Source organism: Ambystoma mexicanum, chromosome 11 (assembly GCF_040938575.1).
Source record: "Ambystoma mexicanum isolate Mex_15411 chromosome 11, UKY_AmexF1_1, whole genome shotgun sequence".
In the NCBI taxonomy this organism is placed as follows: Eukaryota; Metazoa; Chordata; class Amphibia; order Caudata; family Ambystomatidae; genus Ambystoma; species Ambystoma mexicanum.
This window is the reverse complement of record NC_090934.1, coordinates 195,715,361-195,738,061: the sequence shown is the minus strand read 5'-3', so window position 1 is coordinate 195,738,061 and position 22,701 is coordinate 195,715,361. Positions and strand designations below refer to the sequence as shown.

Sequence of the window (22,701 nt, the reverse complement as noted above, 5' to 3'; positions counted from 1 at the left end):
AGACCTGAAGAAATGTGTTCTTGAAAGTTCCTTAGTCCCTTGAGGCCACAGACATCTGGTCATATCTCTAGATCAAGGTTCTGCAACCTTTCAGTCTCCAGGTGTGATGGACTGCCACTCTCATGAGCCCTAGCCAACTTAGTCAATAGTGAAGGATCATGGGAGTCGTAGTTCAAAACATCTGCAGAGCCACAGGTTGCAGACCTGTGATCTGCAGGATACAAACAGATGGGAGACAGATCTGAGAGAGGGGGTGAAAATTGTGCACGACTTAAACCTCACACCGGCCAGGAGAGACCAGCATAGTTATAGATGTAAAAATGCAGGAGAGGCGAGGAAGCGATGAGAAAGTGAGATCCAAATACCTAAACGGAACATACCCAGTACACGGGGGAAAAGAGCAAGCCTTGGGGTCGAGTAAGGAAATATTTGAGGACAAGTAAGGCCTGTGTGCAATGAGCAGGCAGGGCACCAGTGCTGGACTGGCCTACAGGGAACTCCGGAGAATTTCCCGTGGGCTTCTGGACCATGGGCCTCTTTTGTGTGTGTGTGTGTGTGTGGGTGTGTGTGTGGGGGTGTGTGTGTGTGGGTGTGTGTGTGTGTGTGTGGGGAGAGGGGGCCGGGGGGTGTATGTGTGTGTGTGGGTGTGTGTGTGTGGGTGTGTGTGTGTTGGTGGGTGTGTGTGTGTGTGTGTGTGTGTGGGTGGGTGTGTGTGTGTGTGTGTGTGTGTGGGTGTGTGTGTGTGTGGGTGTACTCTGGTTTTCTGGACCTCTTACCCTCTCTCCCATGCACCACATCCCTTACCTCCACCTCTCCTCTCCCCTCAAATCCCCTTGAATTAAAGACTTTGTTCTAAAGCTTCCAGTACGTTCTCCCTCACTCTTAACAAATATGTCAGATTTGAGTTATGTGTAGCTATGTTTAATCCTATATAGAGACACATGTGCTTAGAAATTCATCTTTTGGACCCATTTTTCAGAATTGTCTTCTAGGAGAACGTCCCGAGACCTCACTTATCAGGGTTGGGCTTGCCACACAGCGTAACACCACAGTTGCCAACATGGCCCATTCCATTCTGCAGGCGCTTATCCAGTCCTGCTTTTTTCTTTGCATTCTGCGACTTGTAGTTTACAATTGAAAAAGTGGAACTGCAAGTCCCAGAATGCATAGAAAAAAACAGGATTGGTCAAGCACCTGTAGATTGGAATGGGTCAAGTTAGAAACTTATGTTAAATATGAGGCCACTTTGCAAAGCATTCCCAGGGCCACATTTGGTTCCCCGTCCACTCGTGCAGGACACGGGCACCTATTGAGGTTTTCAGTGTTTACGTTTCACCTCCGAGATGTTATATCTGTCCGGCAAAAGTGCCATTTAAACGTGCTGTGAAAAGCATGGCTCCTGCTGATGTAGTGCGCCTGTGTTATGGCCGGTGGCCGCCTCCAGAGAAGTTATGGAAGTCAGTCAGAACCCCCACTTCATCTGAACGTTGCGCAGCCAGGCCGCCTGTTATGATATGAGCTTGGACGCACTGCCATTGCACTAATGCCCCCCCTTTCTCTCTCTCTCTAACTCTCTCTCTCTCTTTCTCTGTCCCACAGATGCAGGAAGCAGCAGTAACTGCCCGTCACCGGACTGCACAGTGACCTCCCATGGGACGGTACCTGGACGCACGTACGTGTCCTGTGACTGTAACACCGGGTACCTCGGCAGCGGCATTACCTGTTACCCCATTGCCAAGTGCAACAAATCCCCGTGCTGCAGACAGGGCACCACCTGGAGCACATCTTCAAAGACGTGCGTCGACATTAATGAATGCAATAGCCCGACCTTGAACCAGTGCGTCCCTCCTACAACCTGCACTAACATCCCCAGCAACCACCTCTGCTCATCCAGCCGCTCCTTCCTGTGTGGTGGCGATTACTGTGACAGCTCCACCGACTGTTATCGCATCAATGGAACCGATCAGTGCATCGATCCGTGCTCCAACTACAAGACGATCTCTGGACCCTCCCGGCTCTCCAGCACCATCTCCACCGGGGTGTTCCCCACCGACAGGTATATGTTCGGCTGGTACCGGTACACCGGATCCAGTGGGGTAATGATGCAGGAGGGTTGCACTGGGCCGGTGAGGTGTGGTTCTGCGGAGCCCTACACTGTGCAAACGGGAGGACACCCCCTCCTGGGGACCGGAATAACTTCCGCGCCATTGCTGTGGAACAAGATAACCAACGACTGCTCGGCGGGCGGGAACATCCTGATCAAGGCGTGTCCGCGGACTCTGAACGATCCGTCCGCGAATGGGTTCTACGTCTACAAATTTACAGGACTGTTTTCCATGGAGGTGTTCTGTACAAGTAAGAGAAGCGCAGAATGCTGAGTGAATGCATGGATGGGGTGGGGGGTCATGTACCCCGAGCGCCACCTGTGGGTGAGATCTGAACATTCATTAGAAAGGTGCAGTCAAAAAAGAGATGAGTGGGGGCCATTTCCAAAGGCCTGCATGGGGGGTACCCTGCCAAGAACCATGTGCCATGCGTGCTCTTCATATGCACCACCAATATCATTCATACTTCTACATGCAGAGTATCTTCAATAAGCCATGTTAACTTAAAAATAACAGTTGAGATTAAACATGTTTACTGGTCTCACCTCGATACAAGCAAACGCATTAAATAGGGAGGAGAAAAGTAATGACTTTGCAATATTTGTTTCAATTCAGATCGATGCCAAATGGGTCGCCTCTCTTCGCACATTTGAGCTCCGAACCCATTCTTTCTGTGGCACCTACTGGCATCTTTATCACCAGGATCCCAGCTGCGGGCGCTCAGGGAAATAAGGCGCAATGAGCTAAAGTGAATGGCTAACTAACAAATCCATCAACTGGGTGCAAATTGACTTCAAATAGTAATGTGCAGTCCCGACATGTTTCAGTTCCAGTGCTGATATGGAACTTTCTTCAGGGGACTATGTCTTGTTTCTATAACCATCATTTTCATTTAAATGGAGTGGACACTCTTTCCAATAGTTCTGCAACCAGGAACTTGTAATTGTGATTAGAAGGCAGATGTGGATATCCACTTTCCACATATAGACTGGTTGTCATAATTAATGTAATGAAACCTGTCAATATTTACTTCTCGAGTTCACTCTGGTCCCATCTGGGCACTTGTGCAGCACACACATGCTGCGGGTGAAGAACCAAACTGAGATCCCAGAGCAATGCCTCTATAGGCTGATAGCCCATATCCACAGACACCAAGATATCCTTTATCACATTTGGGTTTTCATTGAAGACGAAGAGAGCGACATCTCCAAATCCTCAATGCCAATGTGTGAGTTTACTCTCATGGATCAGGGAATGGATTAAAAAGGGGTGTATACTGACCTCAGTGTGAAGGTCGATCCGTCCTTCCCTTCGGACAAAAATGTCATTTTTTAATATTAATTTGTTTGTACGTCTGCAGCGTTCATTCAACAGCGTATGCCCACGCTCTTAACAAATAACAGCTTGGCCAATTTAATTGGACTGATGGATTTAAAATGTGTATTTTGAACCATTTTATCAGAAGTGTGTTTTATATAGGAAACTGTTTGGTAAAACTCAAGTATTGTGTAAAATCAGTGAATTGGTTTTCATGAGTGGTGTGTATTAGTGTACATTGAAGATTTGGTGACTAGGGCATCGAACCAAGAGATTCTAAAATGGCAGTATCTTGTTTGGTGCAACTTAGCGAGTACAGCAAACTGCAGGCTGGGGTTGTGTAGTATTGCCGTATATTTTGTTTGCCTGAAGTACCCCCACACCTTCTCAATCTGGCCCCTCTACGTGTGTTTTGCATTGATTTGTAATACAACATGGGGGCAGCAGCTGCCCCCGTCCCACCAGCGATACTTGGGGCCCATTGGACTGAACAGGTTTGAGAGGCCCTGACACTGCCTCTGGATGAACTTGCAGTAAACAGGTGGCTTCTGAAGATGACATACACGCGGGGGAGGCCTCATTTATGTCACTGGGAAGCCCTGCGGGCAGTGGGGCTGCGTCTCCACATGTGAGTACATCTTTCTGCAAAATCATTGGCCTGAATAGGAACCGACTGCTCAGTGATAGCGATTTGCCAGGGCCTGGGTCTAGTTAAGAGTAAGACCCAGTGCAATTGGAAGCATTACAGCCACTGCAAAGTGAAGGTCCAGTATGTGTAGCGTGCAGCTGAGTTAGTGCTGCTGAGGGTCAGAACCTGTATAGTGCTACTCAGTCAGGAACAGTGAGGCCCAGAACCTGTATAGTGCTACTGAGTCAAGCGAAGTGAGGTCCATAACCTTATAGTGCTACGGAATCAAGACAAGTGAGGCCAAGAACCTTGATAATGCATCTGAGTCAGAACCACTGAGGCCCAAAACCTATATTGGGCATCTAAGTGAAGGAAGACCAGCTCGGCCCAGAACCTTTATACGGCTACTGGCCCAAGACAAATGGGGCCCAGAACTTGTGTGGTGCATCAGAGTCATGACCACTGAGACTCATAACCAATATAGGAATCACAGTCCGTACCAGTGAGGCAGAGAACTGGTATAGTGCTATTAAACAAGGAGTACTGAGGACAAGAACCAGTATAGTGCATCTGAGTCGGGCCCACTGGGGCCCAAAACCACCTATATGGTGCATCTGAGTGAGGATCAGTGAGACCCAGAACCTGTATGGTGCATCACAGTGAGGATCAGTGAGGCACAGACCTGTATGGTGCATCACAGTCAAGCCAACTAATCTCAGTTAGAGCTAGTGACGCACATAATCTGTATAGAGCTACTGCACGAGGGCTAATGAGGCCCAGAATCTTAACAGTGAATCTGAGTCTGGACCAATGAAGCACAGAACCTATACGGTACATTAATCTGCATGCGGACCTGTGCAATACAGAGCCGGTGAGGTGGACCTGAGTTGGTCCCTATCATTGAGGCCATGGACCTGTTTGGTGCATTTGAATCCACCTTGGCTAGGTCCAGACCATGTATTTGAAATCTGAGTATGGACCAGAAAGTCCCAAACCACTGTGCTTCTTTTGGGTCACAGCCACTGAGGCTCAGGACCGCTATGATACTTCAGAATCCTCCCTGGCAAGGACCAGAGCATGTTTAGGGATTCTGGATCTGCCCTTGTGAGGCTCAGAACATGTATGGGCATTTCAATCCACCCCAGTGAAGCCCAGTTCCTGTGATGTTCATCTGAATCTGCACCAGCCAGGCCCAAAAAATAAATGGTGCACCTGCATACATGGCAGGGAGGCCCATTGATCTGAGTGGACCTGTGGGATCCAGAGCCGGCAAGGTGCACCTGAGTCAGTACTTACCACTGAGGTTTCCGGACATGTTTGGTGCACCTGAACTTACCTCGGTTAGGTCCAAAACATTTACAGCACATCTGAATCATGTAATGATATATTTAGAGTCTGTCACACCCCTCCAATTAAAGTGCCACACAATATATCATTGAATCTGTTCAGTTCTAACCCTGTCTATGACTCATATAGAGCCACTGAGATCGCTCCCCCTGTGCCACCACTAAGCCAAGAACCAGGCGGGAGTACAGAACGAATATATATTTATTTATTATTAGGTTCAATTAATATTTGCACCAAATGATTACACATGCCGCCTTTCTCAAAGCATTATGTTGTTTGCAGCGGCTTATTGTGCTCCCCGTGGACGAATTGTCACCAAACTTTGGAAAAAAATGTATATGGTCGGCTCTGAATTTTTTCACCAACTTTGGTGAGGTTTTGTGCAGGGAGGGAAAAGTTTAGGGGTGTCCCAATTTCTTTGCGCACTGCTACAGGCCAAACAGCTGGACGGATTTGCACCAAATTTGCGGCAGGGGCTCGGGTCAAAAAGTGTGCTTTTGTGTGTTTGGTGGGAATCCGATCAGTACTTTTATTGCATACAACTGAAATGTACGTCTCTAAAAATTTCTGATATCTGGGTCCGCTCCACGGACCCATTTCCCTGTTCACTCTGCGAACAGAAGTGTCATTGGCTTGCGGTACGGCGTGCTGTCGGAGAACTTTGGACGTGGCCGGTGGTTGGCTGGTGGGAAGCGTGCTCTGTGTCAAGATTTTTTGACAAACGCTGCCATGGTGTATCAGAGGACAGTGCGCCGGCGGAAGGGTCTGCAACATATAATGTACGCCATGTGTTGTCAACAAGAAGAGAGGGGAAAGGTGCGGCAGTGATAAGTGGTTCAAGTGACATATGTAAATAGGTGGAAGAAAACAAAGGAGTTGCTGCAGTATTTGTGTGTACTGCGCCAATTTGCGGGTACCTAGACAGGTGACTACTTTGTGTGGTGATTGGAGTCAGCTGTCGTAACAGCCCGATAGCTTCTGCCGCAACCTGTTTGCGGTGACCTCTTTCTGTGGTGAGTGGTGGCAGGTGAATTTCAGAAGGGGAGTGAATTGCACCTGGCATGGGTTGGGTGGGAGTGCAGTTGCCTGTGCTATGCAGATGGATAGCAGTAGTTGGGCACATGGTGACATGCATGGGTACATGAAGTTGTGGTGGTCTATTGAAGGATTAGACTATTGGGTGCATGGCCGAAGGCCGTAGGTCATAGGCCATGCACTCAAGAGCTTAGGGCTTCAGCTCACCCACCGGAGCAATGCATGTCTGACTCTGCATCCGGTAGAGGGGGGTGCGTGCATAGTGTGGTGTGTGCAGATTAATTGGAGTAGGGCCAATGTTGCAAACAGTATGTGGGTAGGTTGGCAGTGACACAATACTTTGTGAATGGAAGTGGGTACGGCCGTAGAATGTGAATGAAAGTGCACAGGGGTGCAGGAGACAGTGTTTTATTTGTAGGTAACTGTTGCAATTCTTTCCTGCATAGCTCTATGGCGGTGCGCAGGTTGGGTAGGGGTGCACGGCCAAAGGCTGTAAGCTGTAAGCCATGCACTCAAGAGCCTAGGGCTTCAGCTCACCCACCGCAGCAATGCATGTCTGACTCTGCATCCGGTTGAGGGGGTGCGTGCAAAGTGTGGTGTGTGCAGATTGGTTCGAGTAGGGCCAATGTTGCAAATAGTATTTGGGTAGGTTGGCACTGACACAATACTTTGTGAATGGAAGTGGGTACAGCCATAGTATGTGAATGAAACTGCACAGGGGTGCAAGAGAGAGTGTTTTATTTGTGCATTATGATAACTGTTGCAATTATTTCCTGCATCGCTCCATGGCAGTGCACAGGTTGGGCATGAGGTCGCAAAATATGCAGTGGTTCCATAGAAATGGCATTTATTTGACCACCATTGGCAATGCCATTTTCTTTTACACTGTGCAAGAAGTGTTGACCAGAATTCGGTAAAAAAAGTAAGGAGGAGAAGCAATCAGAAAAATATGTAAAGAGAAGAAAAATGGTTGTTTGCAAGCACATAAAAAAGAAACAAAAAAATGAAAATTATTTTCAGAGCCACCACTACAGATCCAATCTCCTACACTGTTTCAAATGTATCCCCCCCCCCTTCGTAGCATGATAACGCAGTGGATTCCGTGGTAGTTTCAGGATTAAACGTGCCATACCTGGCCCTTTTCTGGATGGCAGGCATGGAAATGGATTGTGGAGGCTAACGCATTGCTCAATAAAGTTTGTGGTTGTGGTGTGTACACAAAAACCATGGCAGAAGGTCTATTTGTACAGAGACCTTTAGAATGCTATGGTTGAAGTGTGCAAAGTAAGGGCAAGGAATCCTGTTTTTATGCATGCACTGTATGTACTTAATGTACGTTGCTAAGAAACATTGAATGCTGATTTTCTGCAATATTTTTACAAATTTTGTAGGAGATGGGTAAGTGCGGAACAAAATTTGTTGCATTGTCGGAAGGCAAGAAGACAGTTACTGTTTGGATATTAGAATGGCTAATATGGCTAAATGAAAACTTTGAAAGCATATTCCATTGCAGTGGCACTAGATGGTAGGTAATGGGAGAAAGAACAGTACACCTTGTAAGTACGTTGTGGGCATTCAGTGGCAGACAGCCTGCTCATAGGCGCTTATAAAAGAGTTGTAAAAATAGTGTATAGAAATATTTCTACCTGTACTTTACGGTGATGGGTCGCCCTGTGGAGGAATGTGGATACAGAAATCTTGGATAGTTTTACATAACTTTCTAGTGGAGTTGGTTTCAAATTACACTGCACTTGCACTCTGATTGTTTAACGTACATATGAAGTGTTGTACAGAACTGACAGTATTACATGCTGGCGTCTTCAATGAGATTGGTGGATGCATGTTGCATACCCAATGAGGTAGTGTTGGACAAAAAATAGTTGAAAGGGAAGAAGGACTGGTCCTGCTTTACTGGGGTGCGGCCCTCATGGTACTTGGAGAAGAGCACGTGCGACAGTCTGTTTTTCTGGGATGTTCTTCTGCAATTATGACAGCATTCATTTTCGAAATACGGTGTGTTTCCATGCAAACGGCATTTCTCTCTCCAGCATTGGTGATACTCTTTTGTTTGCCCATATACAGGAGCCATTGAAAAGTTTATTGTAAGAATGTGAAGATGAGAAGAAAACAGAAAACCCTATAAAAATCTCTAGAAGCATCTAAAAAAAAAGGCTATTTTCAGAGCCACCACTGATGATGAAATCTCCTACCCTGGTTGCAATTTATTCCCCCACACCCGCACAAAGCACGAAAGCCACATCTGGGGCTTTTGAGGATGGCGGGCATGGAAATGGGGCTGTGCATGCTAAGGGATTGTGCAATAACAATTCTGGGTGTAGTGTCTACGCAGAGGAATGTTGTTGAGATCTGAAAGTGTTACATGGAGAGCTCTTCACTGTGATTGGTGGATGTGTGTGTGACTATTTATCAATACCGAATGAGGGGTTGATGGAAAGAAGATGGTGGAAAGGGAAGAAGGGCTGTTCCTGCTTTGCTAGGGCACAGCCCTCGCTGTACTTCAGGAAGCGCAGATACCACATACTTCCATTGTGAGCATGCTGCCCCTGGGAATGGGATAGTGGGGATTATCATTACTGAGGGTGTGCTTCACAGGAAGGGGCATTAATACTTCTCTCCATTACTGTGCAGAGTGAGCTGGGCTGACATGGTTGCCATTACTTGCAAAGGTGATGTCGCATAGCAAAAACTGTTCCAAACTCAGTTACAGCTCACAGCTATGTAGGCTGCTACTCTGTTCTGAAAAGCTACAAACAGAATGCAGAGCGGAGTCTGGGGTGTGACATTTTTTAGGGCTGCTGCGCAGACCTTGCAACTGGCAAAGAGGCCTACATCATTGAACCAAATACATACATGTGCAATGGCACATTGTGGGAGTTTGTAAGCATGCAATTTCCTGATAACACTTCATAGATAACAGAACATTGCACATTTCCACTGGTCTAGGGTCCGGATCGTGTCTGCACCATAAGAGCCCACGCGCAGCATGGGTGCGGTCCCATGATGATGTTGCAGATGTTCTCCGTTGGGGCGGCTGTCCGCAGGATGCATTTTGGGTGGAATATTTTGTGTGCATATGCATAGGTGTCCTATGCACACCGTTGGGATCTCTTCATTAATTAATAGTGTGACACACTTGTGTGGGACACGCTGGGTGTTTATAGGGTATAATAGGTGGGATGTTTATGTGTACAGCTACCTATAGGACGTGGGTGGGCACCTCAACCTACTTAAAGTTGCTCACAAGTTTCTTTGCATATGCTGGACAGGGGCAGTGTTACCAGGAGATAGAGGAGTGATGTGCATGCGCGTGCTTGTGCAACGGACAAACGTCCACTCCCTCAACTAGTTCTAGGTGGTTCACAATGTGCAGGCATGCGGTTCGTACTGGCATGGTACAGTTGCCTCCATTGTGATTGCGGATAGGCCGGGCAGGTGCCGTGTCAGTATGACACCTCCCTTTTCCTTAATTGCAGTAATTCCCCCCAGTACTGTTCACCACTGAGTCATAACGTCATTTTAAAACCAAAGGAAAAGGCACATGTACACTCAGCAACAACTTACATATCAATGTTTACTTCCACGCATTCATACATGCCATTAGGAAAGGGTACTAATTGTGGGGAATTGGGGATTTGCACAAGTTGGTTGTGAGGGGAGGAGGGGATTGAGGTGGCAGCGTAACGTCTCTAATTACACCGATTTTGATGGGATGTGGGCTGTGAAATGGGGAACGGGTACACGTGCAGGCCGGGCAGTGGTATTATATTTTTACCATATTATGTCCTTGTACATCATCTTTTAAGGCGGCAAACTTGTTCACCAATTCCTCCATTTTGCCTTCCAGGCTGTCCAGTTTGCTATTTACAGAGTTTCTTTCCTTTCCTGTACCCGTATGCTGTTGTTGAAAGGGTGCCGCTTGTGCTGCCTTGCTTTCCTTTCCAATATGTTCTCTTAAAGAAAAAAAATCTATCAGGTGTACATGAAACAATAGATATTACATATTTTACGTTTAAGACTACGCTGCGTACCAATGGGGTTACTATCGTAAGTCATGGCGTAATGAGGGAAATTTTCTTCCAGCACTCTAAGGTGCTTGCCATTGCTGTTAAAAAAAAATGATGCTTCTCAACTGTTGTATACTGTATCACCTGTGCAATTATCAGACAAACTTCAGTGTGCTTACTACGTTGTAGTGACGTTCTGGCCTTACTAAACTTTGCAAAAACAGCATGTTGCCGTGTCTGAATTTTTCTGTGAATTTTAGTGAGGTTTCGTCAAGGGGGGTGCAAAGTTATAGAGGAGGTCCCAACATTTCAGTTTTTTCCATAGACGCAATGGAGCAAAAAGATTTTCTCACGTCTACAGCCCAAACTGCTGGACAGATTTTCACGAAATATACAGCAGGAGATGTGGCTTGGTCCCGAGAGCTTGCTTTCATAAATTTGGTGTAAATCCATCCAGTAGTTTTTCTTTTTAAAGGACCCAAAAGTAGGTAAAAACAAAGTGATATCTGTGTTCGGTCCGCGGACTCACTTCCCTGTTCGGTCCTCAGATGGGCATCCGATTGGTCTAGAGGGCGGCGTGATGTCCGCGGACATCGGACGTGCCCACTGATTGGATTGTGAAAAGCATGAAGTGCGTCAGATTTTGGGAAACACCTGCTATGTTGGATTTGCGTACAGCCCCTGTTGTCCGTGAACATTGCGGTAAAAACATATTAAAAAACACAACATTGCACTTGTCAAACTTATCAAACAATCTCTTGGGAGGTGAGGGGTGATGAGGATGGGATGGGATGGGATATGGCCGTAAGAAGCATAAAAACTGGTGTTTTACATTCCCAAAGTCCACAAACAGTTCAGATGTTCGGGTATTGCCCTGTGATGATCGCGAACACTTCAGATGTTCGGGGGCATCTATGCCTATTTCTGAATTACAGGGTTGGTGAAAAGCAGTTTTTGGATGGCTTATAACTTTAGCGCCACTCAATGAAACTGCATGAATTTTATTCTAGACCTGAGTCTGAATGGTTTTGAAAAGTGCAGAGCTGTTTTGTTAAGAGGGAACAAAATTAGAGGGGGGTCCCAAAATATTGTAAAGGCTTATAAATGTGGTGCCATTTGACGAAACTGCACAGACATTAGCAAAACAATTTTACATCCAGATATAAATGTTTTTTGAAAAGTTTGGTGGGATTCTGCCAAGAGGGGGCAAAATTAGAGGGGGGGTCCCAAAACATGTAAAGGCTTATAAATGTGGTGCCATTTGATGAATCTACACAAAGGTTAGCAAAAAGAATTTGGATCTAGATATACATGTGTTTTTAGTGTTTGGTGGGATTTTGTCAAGAGGTGGCTAAATTAGAGGGGAGTCTCCACATTTTTAGATGCCTTATAACTTTGTTGCTGTTTGTCTAATTTGGACAAATGTTTTCATAAAGATTGTAGACCCAACCTTGAATGTTTCTGTAAAGTCTGAATGGATTTTATCAAGTGGGGGCTAAGTTATATGACTATTGTATGTACACGTTTGAAAAAATAAAACATGGGTGGATTTCCAGCAAACTCGTGTAAAGAGCATTGGCAAGGACCTTAAATCATGGTTTTGCAAACGTGCTGGTGTTTATTTTTTGACAAGTGTCATAATTTAAGTACAAAACTAGTGATATACTGTTGATGACTGAGGTATAGCTGGTGGCCATGGGTAGTGGCCAGATTGTCCGGGTCATGGCATAAGGTAAAGACCTAGACAATCTGTCTACTGGCCATGACCACGAGGGATGACAAATGGGGTTAAAGTGGCCATGCCCACCTGGGACCGGCTATGTGGTAAAGTTATTCAAAAGTGGGATAGGTTTAAAAGGGAAAAAAATGTGCTCATGGTAATATAGGGTTCTCTCTTCACCTTGTGCAGGCTGCCATGGAAAAGGAAGAGGGGCTCTTTACACAGCCCTGCCTTCCCTTTCCATGGTGGCCATCTCTGAAAAGGATTTTCCTTCCTACAGCAGGATGCTACAGGTGTCCCTATGTAGGAAGAAAATCCTTTTTGATGTCTTTTTATGCAGGAGAGGTTAGAACGTAAGGTGGGAGGGAAATGAGGGAAGAGGCACCAAGCATTAATATGGAAGGACCAGTGGACAGGGCAAGATGTTGGGTGTGTGTTATTTATATAGTAGGGGGCAGTGTTTCTCATGCTCCTTGATTACAACTTCAAAAGAGCATTTGAATTGCTTCCCCCTGCAGAGTAATGTGATGCAGTATATACAGAGGACTGTTGTCTTTGAAATATATGGATCAACATCCTCTTTTATTTCTTGCAAGGTAGCTGGTGGGATCTTGTGTCCCACCGAAGTAGCCTGTGTGTGGTTACAGCATTGGTGAGGAAGATGAGATGGAGGAAGACAGCCTTCTTCTTGCTAAGAAAGGAATAGCCTTTCTGAGAGCATTGGGGTGGTTGGATTTGGTTTGGCAGTGCATGGGGGTGGTCCCGTATGAGTACTGTCTAAGTAGTCCACGACTCAGTACAAAGTAGTTGGTAGCTTTAGCCTTTGGTACATTCCCAACAGTGGTAAAGAACTGCCGCACCGACAATTCTCTCTTGGTGCTAGAGGTAGGCCCTTCCTCTACCTCATCTTCTTGGTCCTCTTCATTGTCTTTTGAAGTACTGTGCTTTTTTGTTGTGTAGGTCCTCCAGCCGGTCGTGGTGGTGGCTCCTGGGGAGGAGGGATGGCAATAGCTGGTGCCATTTCTAAGATAAATAGTAGTTTTGTTAATATTCTTCCTAGTATGTGCTTTGTACTAGATTGTTAATGGATAATGAGTAAGTATAGGTGTAGAAGGTGTGCAAATTGTGAGCCTGAACATTACTAGATCAGTAGAAAATGCAGTTAAGAAATGTCCTCAAAGCAAGGACCCGATCGCGTAGTGCAGATGCATTCGTGAACATGTCATCATGACACGTGTAAGTGCATGATCATGTGGCACAGTCCTGAAGGTCCTTGATGACGTCAGATGATCGCAGACATCGACGGATGCAAAAACAGTGGAAAGAGTTGCAAAAAGTGTAGAGAAGTGTTAAAAATTATGCTAGAAGTTGGGAAATTACAGCGTTTAAGGTGAAACTTTGTAAATTGGACAACATTTTTTGCTATATTGAGGTAAGTATGAAATTAGTAAGTTGTAGGAAAATAGCATGCACTGGTAAAAACCCATGAAATTCACTGAAAAAACTTTCTTAAAGGGATATTATGGTAAAAGGGCACTAATAAAATCTTATGAAATTCAATGAAAAAGCATTGTTATAGGGTTGTTATGGTTACAAGTAAAACTAAAAATCCTCAGAAATTTGCCAGTTACGGTAAGCTAAGTAACCATAACTCACGCCACCACAGTGCACTGCTAAGACTAACACCCAGGATATCAAAGATGACATCACAAATGTCATTGGTTTTTCAGGTTTACTTGTAACCATAGCGTCCCTTTAACTACGTTGTTTCATTGAATTTCATAGGTTTTTATTAGTGCAACTTAACCATAACCATCCGTTAACAAAGCTTTTATTAGTGAAATATATATACATATATATATATATATTTATATATATATATATATATATATATTTATTTTTCTTTAGATTCAGCTAATCATGGCTGACTCATTAAGATGACTCTCGTCTGGGGAGGAGGTTGCATGGGCAAATTATGTTTTTTTGCCATTTTCACACAAATAATAGCAGTAATCATCACCAACTTTTATACTTAGTTGCATCTTTCACTACTCTACTAGCTCCCTGAGCTTTGGCTGCTGGACATTTTCTGGGGAGTTAAGAACACGTTTTGGGTAATAACTTAAATTCCCAAATTCGAATTTTGGTTTTCGTGTGACTTATCGTTCTGGTGAAAATCACATAAAGGGTGATTCTATAGGTAGCACTATGGCAAAACAAATGATGCATATTATTATTACAATGACACAGCACATGGCTTTTCTTGATCAGGTTTGATTTCTTCCAATTGAACATGTGCTCGGTTCCTCCTTTGTTGACTTTGGCCCAGTCATAAACCTTTGCTCTCCCAGGGCTAATGGGTATCTGATGCTTATCTTAGTGTGTCACTGCTCTTAAACTCCTCCGAAATCACTACTTGAGCATTCTGAATCGAAAGTGACCCCTTTCTCAGGAAATGGAAACTTAACATCATGTCTCTTGCAACTAAAATTTAAGGTCTTTTTTCAAGAAATAGAAACCTATGTTTTAGGAAGGTTATCTTTCTTTGGCTGAATGCGGCCCTCTGTTTATTTTCAATATACTCGGAGAGAGTAAACTATATTTATTTCACATCATGAAGGGATCAGCTTGTTTTGGCAAGGGGACATTTTCCCCTCCATGTATTCATTTCAAGTTGAAAAATGCACACACTTTCCATTTACATGATATCAGTTTCTGTGTTTGTGAATGCCACAATTTGAGACATCAGTCACTTGTGTTGAAAAGTAGGCCTTGGGTTTGGACCTTGTCAATCACACAGGGCCCTTTGATTGTAGTCCTGGAAACAGCATTTTCATTTTTTAGTTTAAATGAAATGCTGCTTTTTTGTCTGTCAGTCAACAATGTGCTTTTCAAACTCCCTTCTTCATTCTGGTTTCATTTTTCACAAGTTACTTGCTTCAATTGCAGAAGTACACACATGTGATTTCACTAGGCACATTGGCTGTGTTGATGTTTTGAGGCTGGCTTTTCCTTCTGCCCGGGTGCCTTCTCATGACAAGATGGTATTTCTCCACATTTTGGGCCTAACATGGTCTTTCAGTTTATTTGATCCTGGGGCTGCCATTAAATTTCACAAACGCGAGCCTGAGCTTGTGTCAAAATTCTAAAAAATAAGCCAGACAAAGGTCATGTGGCATGAAGCTATCACAAGAAATGCTGATTGCCCTCTGCACAGCAGAATCCAGAATGGCAGCCAGCAGGGGAGCTGAAACCTTAAATCAACACTTAAGAAGTCCTTAATCTTTGTTAGTTGGCCCCTGTACAACTGAGTACCCATTTCAATTGAAAAGGTTAAGAGGCCCTAAAGCCAGCCCTATGTGTCTGGGTGGGTGTGATTGTCAGGATTAGAGGTTTTGGCACTTGACGCCTAGGAAAGCATAGCTTGGACAGTGGTCCAACAGATAGGCTGTCCACTGGGGGCATGCCTTGTCAGAAGGATGTAGAATCAGTTAGAGAGGCTAGATGTAATCATGAATGCTGTTTGGGAGGTGGAAGCTGAGTGGATTAGTGCAGAGGCAGTGCAGTCACTCTCACTATTATGGAAACCACCTCAGCACAAGCTGCCTTGCCTTTTAAGGGGCAGGGTCCACACTAGCATGGTCCTTTAGAGAACCACCACTGTTGCAGTGGACTGACTGCCTCATGTTTCAATGTTCCATGAGCCTGATCTGGGAATGCTTAGCCCTCATGAACAACTGCAAGGGAAGAGAACTTGGCTAGTCTAACAGGGGATGGCCATCAACTGATTTTCATAGATGTGTGGGACCAAGTCTCATAGGGCTTTGACCAGCAATTATAGTCCCCTGTCACGACCCTCGCCCAAAACCCCTCTGGCAAACCCATTGGCCAGGTGGAGTAAGGACTCAGGCCTCTAGGGCCTGGCATCCTCTTCAAAGCCCTCATGGGGCCAGTTCTGGCACCTATGGCACCAGGCTCATACACCATGAACAACAATGTGCTTGGGAACTACTTTATTGTATTGTCAGCCAACATGGAGACATCCACATAGCTTGGTTCCCTAAGAACCAAGCTATGCGGTCTAGTGTTTTGGGTGTGGCAGGCCTGGAACTATTTTCCCTGGTACTACTTTACCTGGGCTTTCTAAACCACACCCTGACTGCAGAACATGCTTCGTGTTATTTTGCAGCTTGCAACGTGATGCTCACCGTGTCCAGCTATTCCCTTGAACATCGGAGAAGCAGAACCTGCAAGGAGACAAAAGGAACATCATTAGCAGCAGCATCTTACCTGCAGTCTTCATCTTTAAACACTCGCAGCTACTGAGAACAGCTTCCTCGAATGTGCTCGCCTCCCGGACAGAATGACCTGAAAGAGGAAGATAGAGACAAAAGCTGTAGAGACATTTACAAATTACGAACTGCTCAAAAGGCTTACCTGGCTGGTCGCCTCTCGTCTGGCACCACTCCGGACATTCCACTCGCGCTGAAGAACACCGCGACCTACAAGGAAGGAAAACATATGTTAGCAAAGGCAAGACTTCGCGCTCTTAATGCACCATCATTTACCAGCGGGGCTCAACCAAGCCAGTTCGCCATGCTGAAGCTCCGCTTACCTAAGGGAGAAAAAGGAGACATTTTTAACAAAGAAAGGCATGCAGGATAGCAACAAAACTAAAGAATAGCAATAAGACCTACCTGAACAATATCAAACAGGCCGGCGTCAGTGAAGTAACTGGACCGCACTCGCCCATGAAAGACAACGCGCTCCTGCAAAGAAGGCAGGACGGAGAGCATGCCTAATTATACCACAAGGTGAGGACAGGGCGCCAGAGGGACTGAAAGCAAATGGGGTGGAGGGAGGATACTTACCCCAGTCCGTCAGTCTTGAACACAGTCCTCCTGTATTTTCAGGCAGACCCTTCCCCGCAGACCACATCAGGGCAAAGCTGAGAAGCATACCAGTGAGTAACACGGCTAGGTGGCGTCCCTGTGGATACTGGGTGAGCATAACAGAACACAAAGCCTACCATGACAAATCCACCTGGGCGCCATGGAGACATCAGAAATTGACCAATTGGCCCAATTACTAGGAGAGTTTCGTGCTGAGGTTCATTCTGCCCGACAAGAGACTAATGCCCTCCGGAGAGACCTAATAGTGACCAAAGAACGCATTGAAGCGATTAGCAGGCAATACTTGCAATCACAGGCAGGTCAGATGCCTCTACCTGGAAGCAATCCAACGATGCAAAACCCCACCATACCACTCACTCCGGTACAGATCACATTACCTAGAACAGTCCCCCTGGCACCACCAGAAAGGTTCTCAGTTGACCCAGAGACGTATGCAGCATTCATCAATCAGTGCCGCCTTCATTTTCTTTGTAGGCCTGGAGCATTTCCAAACGACCAAGCTCGGGTAGCTTTTGTCTTATCATACCTGAGTGGTAGTGCAGCAGATTGGTCGGTGACATTGGTAACCCATGACGATCCTATATTACATGACTTTGGGGGGTTCCAGAGCGAAATGGAAAAAATGTTTGCTCGCCATACCCAGGAACAAGCAGTAGACAATGAACTCTTGTCCCACCGACAGGGGAATCAGGACTTGTTAACCTCCATTGCTACCTTGAACAGTCTGGTTGCTGAAGCGAGGTGGCCAGAAAACAAAAGAACCACGTTATTCCGTCGAGGCTGATGAGACAAATTAAAGGACGTCTTAGCCAGGTAGTTGATCCACCCAGAGACTGTGCAGAATTCATAAATATGGTCGTGCAGCTAGACCACCGGTTGCAGGACCGAAGGGCAGACCGGTCTAAGATGGACCCTAGGACCGTGTATGTTCGACCAAGGGAAAACACACCCTGTGTACCTGAAAATGCTGTAGAACCCATGCAGATTGGAGGGATACGGCCTCCATTAACAAAACAAGAGTGGGACAAAAGAAGACAACAACAGCATTGTTTGTATTGCGGGAAACCAGGACATTTCCTGAAGGACTGTCCAGTAAAACCCCCAAGAAGAACAGTCGGGCCACAGAGAAGGATGAAGCTAAGGAATCGGGAAACAACCAAGCTCGAAAAACATAGAGGTCAGTTTGTCGAGTGAGTAGAAAGAGTTGCTGACCTCGCACTTTGCAATTCCAGTGATCTTAATTAACCACCAACAGTCGTTTAATATGCATGCCATTGAAGCATACATCGAAAGCGGAGCAGTTAGAAATTATATTGATCAAGAACTGGCAGCAGAGATGGGGCTTCGTTTGTGTTCTAAGCCAACTATGGACAAGGTAACCACCGTGGATGGGACAGAAATCGCTTCCGGACCAGTAACCCAGTGCACAGCCAGGGTAACCTTGCTGTGCCAGGACGGACATCGGGAGTCTATTTCATTCGATCTCATCAAGGCACCTCAGTTCAGACTAATACTAGGGATGCCATGGTTGGTTGCTCACAACCCTTAGAAAGACTGGCGGGCACGAAAATTAACCTTCCCCTGTGACTGCTCCCCTGCCTGCTATTACCAAGAGGAGAAACCTGATGTCTGTTTCCCCATGATTCCTGGAGTGACAGTATCAACCCTGGGAGCAACTAATACCTTGCCAAGTGAATACCCTGATTTCCAGGATGTTTTCCGAAAGGACCAAGCCAATACATTGCCGCCGCACAGGCCCTATGACTGTCAGATCGACCTTGTTCCTGGTGCACAAATCCCTTGAAGCAGGATCTACGCTCTCACAGAACCAGAAGACCTTCATTTGAAATCCTATTTAGACCAGTACCTTGCAAACGGATTTATCTGTCCTTCAAAGTACCCCGCAGCCAATCCTTTGTTCTTCGTACCGAAAAAGGAAGGAGACTTGAGAACCTGTATTGACTACTGTGCATTGAACCGGATCGCAGTGAAGAACTGCTAACCCTTTCCACTTATCCCTGAGATGCTAAGCCAAGTTAAAGATGCCCAGATTTATACCAAATTGGACCTTCGAGGAGCGGACCACCTGGTCCGAGTCAGAAAAGGAGATGAATGGAAAACTGCCTTCCGTACTAAGTATGGCTTGTTTGAATATATAGTCATGCCCTTTGGGTTATGCAACGCTCCTGCGGCATTCCAATATTTCATGAATGACGTCTTAAGGGAGTTAATTGATGTGTTTGCCTTAGTGTACATAGACGACATCTTAGTATACTCAGCCTCGGAACAAGATCATGTCAGGCACATTCGTTCAGTCCTCACCAAGCTCCATCAACATCACTTGTTTGCAAAGCTTGAAAAATGCTTTTTTCACCTCACCGAAGTAGAATTTCTTGGTTTTATCCTTACTCCAGGAGGCATCAGAATGGACTTGCACAAGGTAGATGCCATTCTGAAATGGCCTTCACCGACGTCTCTGAAAGGGGTTCAAAGCATGCTGGACTTTTGCAAACTTCTACTGCCGGTTCATCCCAGACTTCTCTCAGGTTGTGCACCCAATCACAATACCATTACGAAAAAACAATAAAAAGTTTGCTTGGACCGTAGAAGCAGAAGAAGCCTTTCAGGAACTTAAACAAAGGTTTACCTGTGCTCCAATACTGCATCATCCTCGTCCAGACCTCTCTTATGTCATTGAAACTGATGCGTCCCGTCTCGCAATGGGAGCTGTCCTTTCACAGAGAGACCCGGAAAAGGGCCAGCTACATCCTGTGGCCTTCTGGTCAAAAAAGTTCTCACCTCCAGAGATTAATTATGCCATCATGGACAAGGAACTCCTGGCTATCAAATCCGCCTTTAAAGCCTGGAGGCACTACCTTCTGCGGGCCAGACACACCATTACAGTCATCACGGACCACCAAAACCTGCAATATCTCAAAAACGCCAGCGCCCAGTCCTCGTGCCAATTTTGGTGGGCCCTTTTCTTCGCCGAATACGATTATATAATCACATTTCGACCAGGAGTCAGAAACAGAAAGGCGGAAGCCTTATCTCGCATGGGCATAGATGTAATAGTATATACAACTCCAGACCCAGTACCTATTATACCTGAAGACAAATTCTTGGGTATCACAACAGCCTTAACGCAAGCAGAACTACAAAAAGAAATCCAACGGACAATGAATTCCTGATGCCTACCCCGCATGGCAAACTCAAGGAGAACAATTTACCATCAAGGACAACCTACCCTTTTTTAGGGATCGCCTATATTTACCCAAGAAGGAATTACAACAGCATATTATTTCAAACTATCACAATTCACTGATCGAAGGGCATCCTGAGATCGCCAAAACCCTAGCTAAGGTGAAAGAGAACTTTTGGTGGCCTACCTGGCGTAAGGACATCATTCAGTATATTCAGTCCTGCGGAGTCTGCGCACAAAATAAATCACAGAAACAAAAACCATCTGGTCTCCTACAACCATGGGAAATTACTCCAGTTCCATGGCACACTCTTTCCCTTGACTTCATCACTGATCTACCTCCAAGCCAAGGGTTCAACACCATCCTTGTAGTTGTGGATTTATTCTCGAAGATGGCCCATTTTATTCCTCTCAAAGGCCTCCCAGACGCAGCCACTTTAGCAAAAGTGTTACTGGAGGGCGTGGTTAAGCTACATGGCTTCCCTTCGGTTCTGGTCTCTGATCGAGGCAGCCAGTTTGTTTCAAACTTCTGGAAAAATTCTGTGCAATGGCTCAGATCGACGTTCGGCTATCTACCAGTCACCATCCTCAAATGGACGGCCAAACCGAGAGAACCAATCAGACACTCGAGCAATATTTACGGTGCATGCTGCACCACGAACAAAGGAATTGGAAAGACCTACTATGGATAGCCGTATATGCATATAACAATTCTTTGCATTCAAGCACGGGACAAACGCCCTTCTATACCCTTCATGGCAGACATCCTTCTATACCCTTCATGGCAGACATCCACGTACCTCTGAACTAGACCTTCCAGCCAGCTTGGAAATGCCAGCGGTAAAGACCCTACTACACACAACCATTACTCAGGCTTTCAAAAGGGCAAAGGGACACCTTATTCATGCCAAAGAAAAACAAAAGAGATTTGCCGACCATCTATGGAAAAAGGTCCCTGAATATCAAGTAGGAGACAAAGTTTGGTTAACCGCTAAATTCGTACCCATCAAGGGAACCCAGACATTTTATCCCAGATTCTTAGGACCCTATACCATTAAGGCAATTATCAACCCAGCAGCCGTGAAACTGAATTTACCACCTAATCTACACATCCACCCGGTATTCCATGTGTCCCTCCTGAAACCAATGCAACCCGGCACACGGATTGGGACACCACCTAAGCCCATACTTGTTGACGGAGAACCAGAATTCGAAGTCAAAGATATCTTGGACTCTAAGTACTCTAGAACCAAGCTATAGTATCTCGTCGATTGGAAAGGATTTGGACCACAAGATAGATCCTGGGAGCCCAGTGAGAATATCCACGCACTACGTCTAATCAGGAAATTCCATCAGAACTTCCCAACCAAACCTGGGCCAGACAGAAGGAACACCATGGGAGGGGCCTTAGGGGGGAGTGCTATCACGACCCTCACCCAAAACCCCCCTGGCAAACCCATTGGCCAGGTGGAGTCGGAATCGGGCCTCTAGAGCCTGGCATCCTCTTCAAAAGCCATCATGGGGCCAGTCCTGGCGCCTATGGCACCAGGCTCATACACCATGAACAATAATGTGCTTGGGAACTACTTTATTGTATTGTCAGCCAACATGGAGGCATCCATGTAGCTTGGTTCCCTAAGAACCAAGCTATGCGGTCTAGTGTTTTGGGTGTGGCAGGCCTGGAACTACTTTCCCTGGTACTACTTTACCTGGGCTATATAAACCACACCCTGACTGCAGAATATGCTTTGTGTTATTTTGCAGCTTGCAACGTGACGCTCACCGTGTCCAGCTATTCTCTCGAATCTCGGTGAAGCAGAGCCTGCAAGGATACAAAAGGAACATCATTAGCAGCAGCATCTTACCTGCAGTGTTCATCTTTAAACACACGCAGCTACTGAGAACAGCTTCCTCGAATCTGCACGCCTCCCGGACAGAACAACCTGAAAGAGGAAGATAGAGGCAACCTCAAAGAAAGCTGTAGAGACATTTACAAATTACGAACTGCTCAAAAGGCTTACCTAGCTGGTCGCCTCTCGGCTGGCACCACTCCGGACATTCCACTCACGCTGAAGAACAGCAAAACCTACAAGGAAGGAAAACACAGGTTAGCAAAGGCAAGACTTTGCAGCGTTGCGCATAGCGCTTACTTACCACATCATAGCGCAATTAATGCGCCATCATTTACCAGCGGGGCTCAACCAAGCCAGTTCGCCGCGCTGAAGCTCCACATAACTAAGGGAGAAAAAGGAAACATTTTAAACAAAGAAAGGCATGCAGGAAAGCAACAAAACTAAAGAACAGCAATAAGACCTACCTGAACAATATCAAACGGGCCGGCGTCTGTGAAGTAACTGGACCGCACTCGCCCATGAAAGACAACGCGCCCCTGCAAAGAAGGCAGGACGG

General features: G+C 45.8%; 1 protein-coding gene across 1 annotated transcript in view; it reads left to right on the top strand.

Moving 5' to 3' along the window:
• LOC138503227 (mucin-2-like) overlaps positions 1-22,701 on the top strand; it is a 102,065-nt gene that overhangs the window by 66,568 nt on the left and 12,796 nt on the right. The window contains exon 3 of the mRNA XM_069622813.1: positions 1,600-2,355. Coding sequence (XP_069478914.1) covers positions 1,600-2,355 — 756 coding nt within the window. The remainder of the gene's footprint in view (positions 1-1,599; positions 2,356-22,701) is intronic.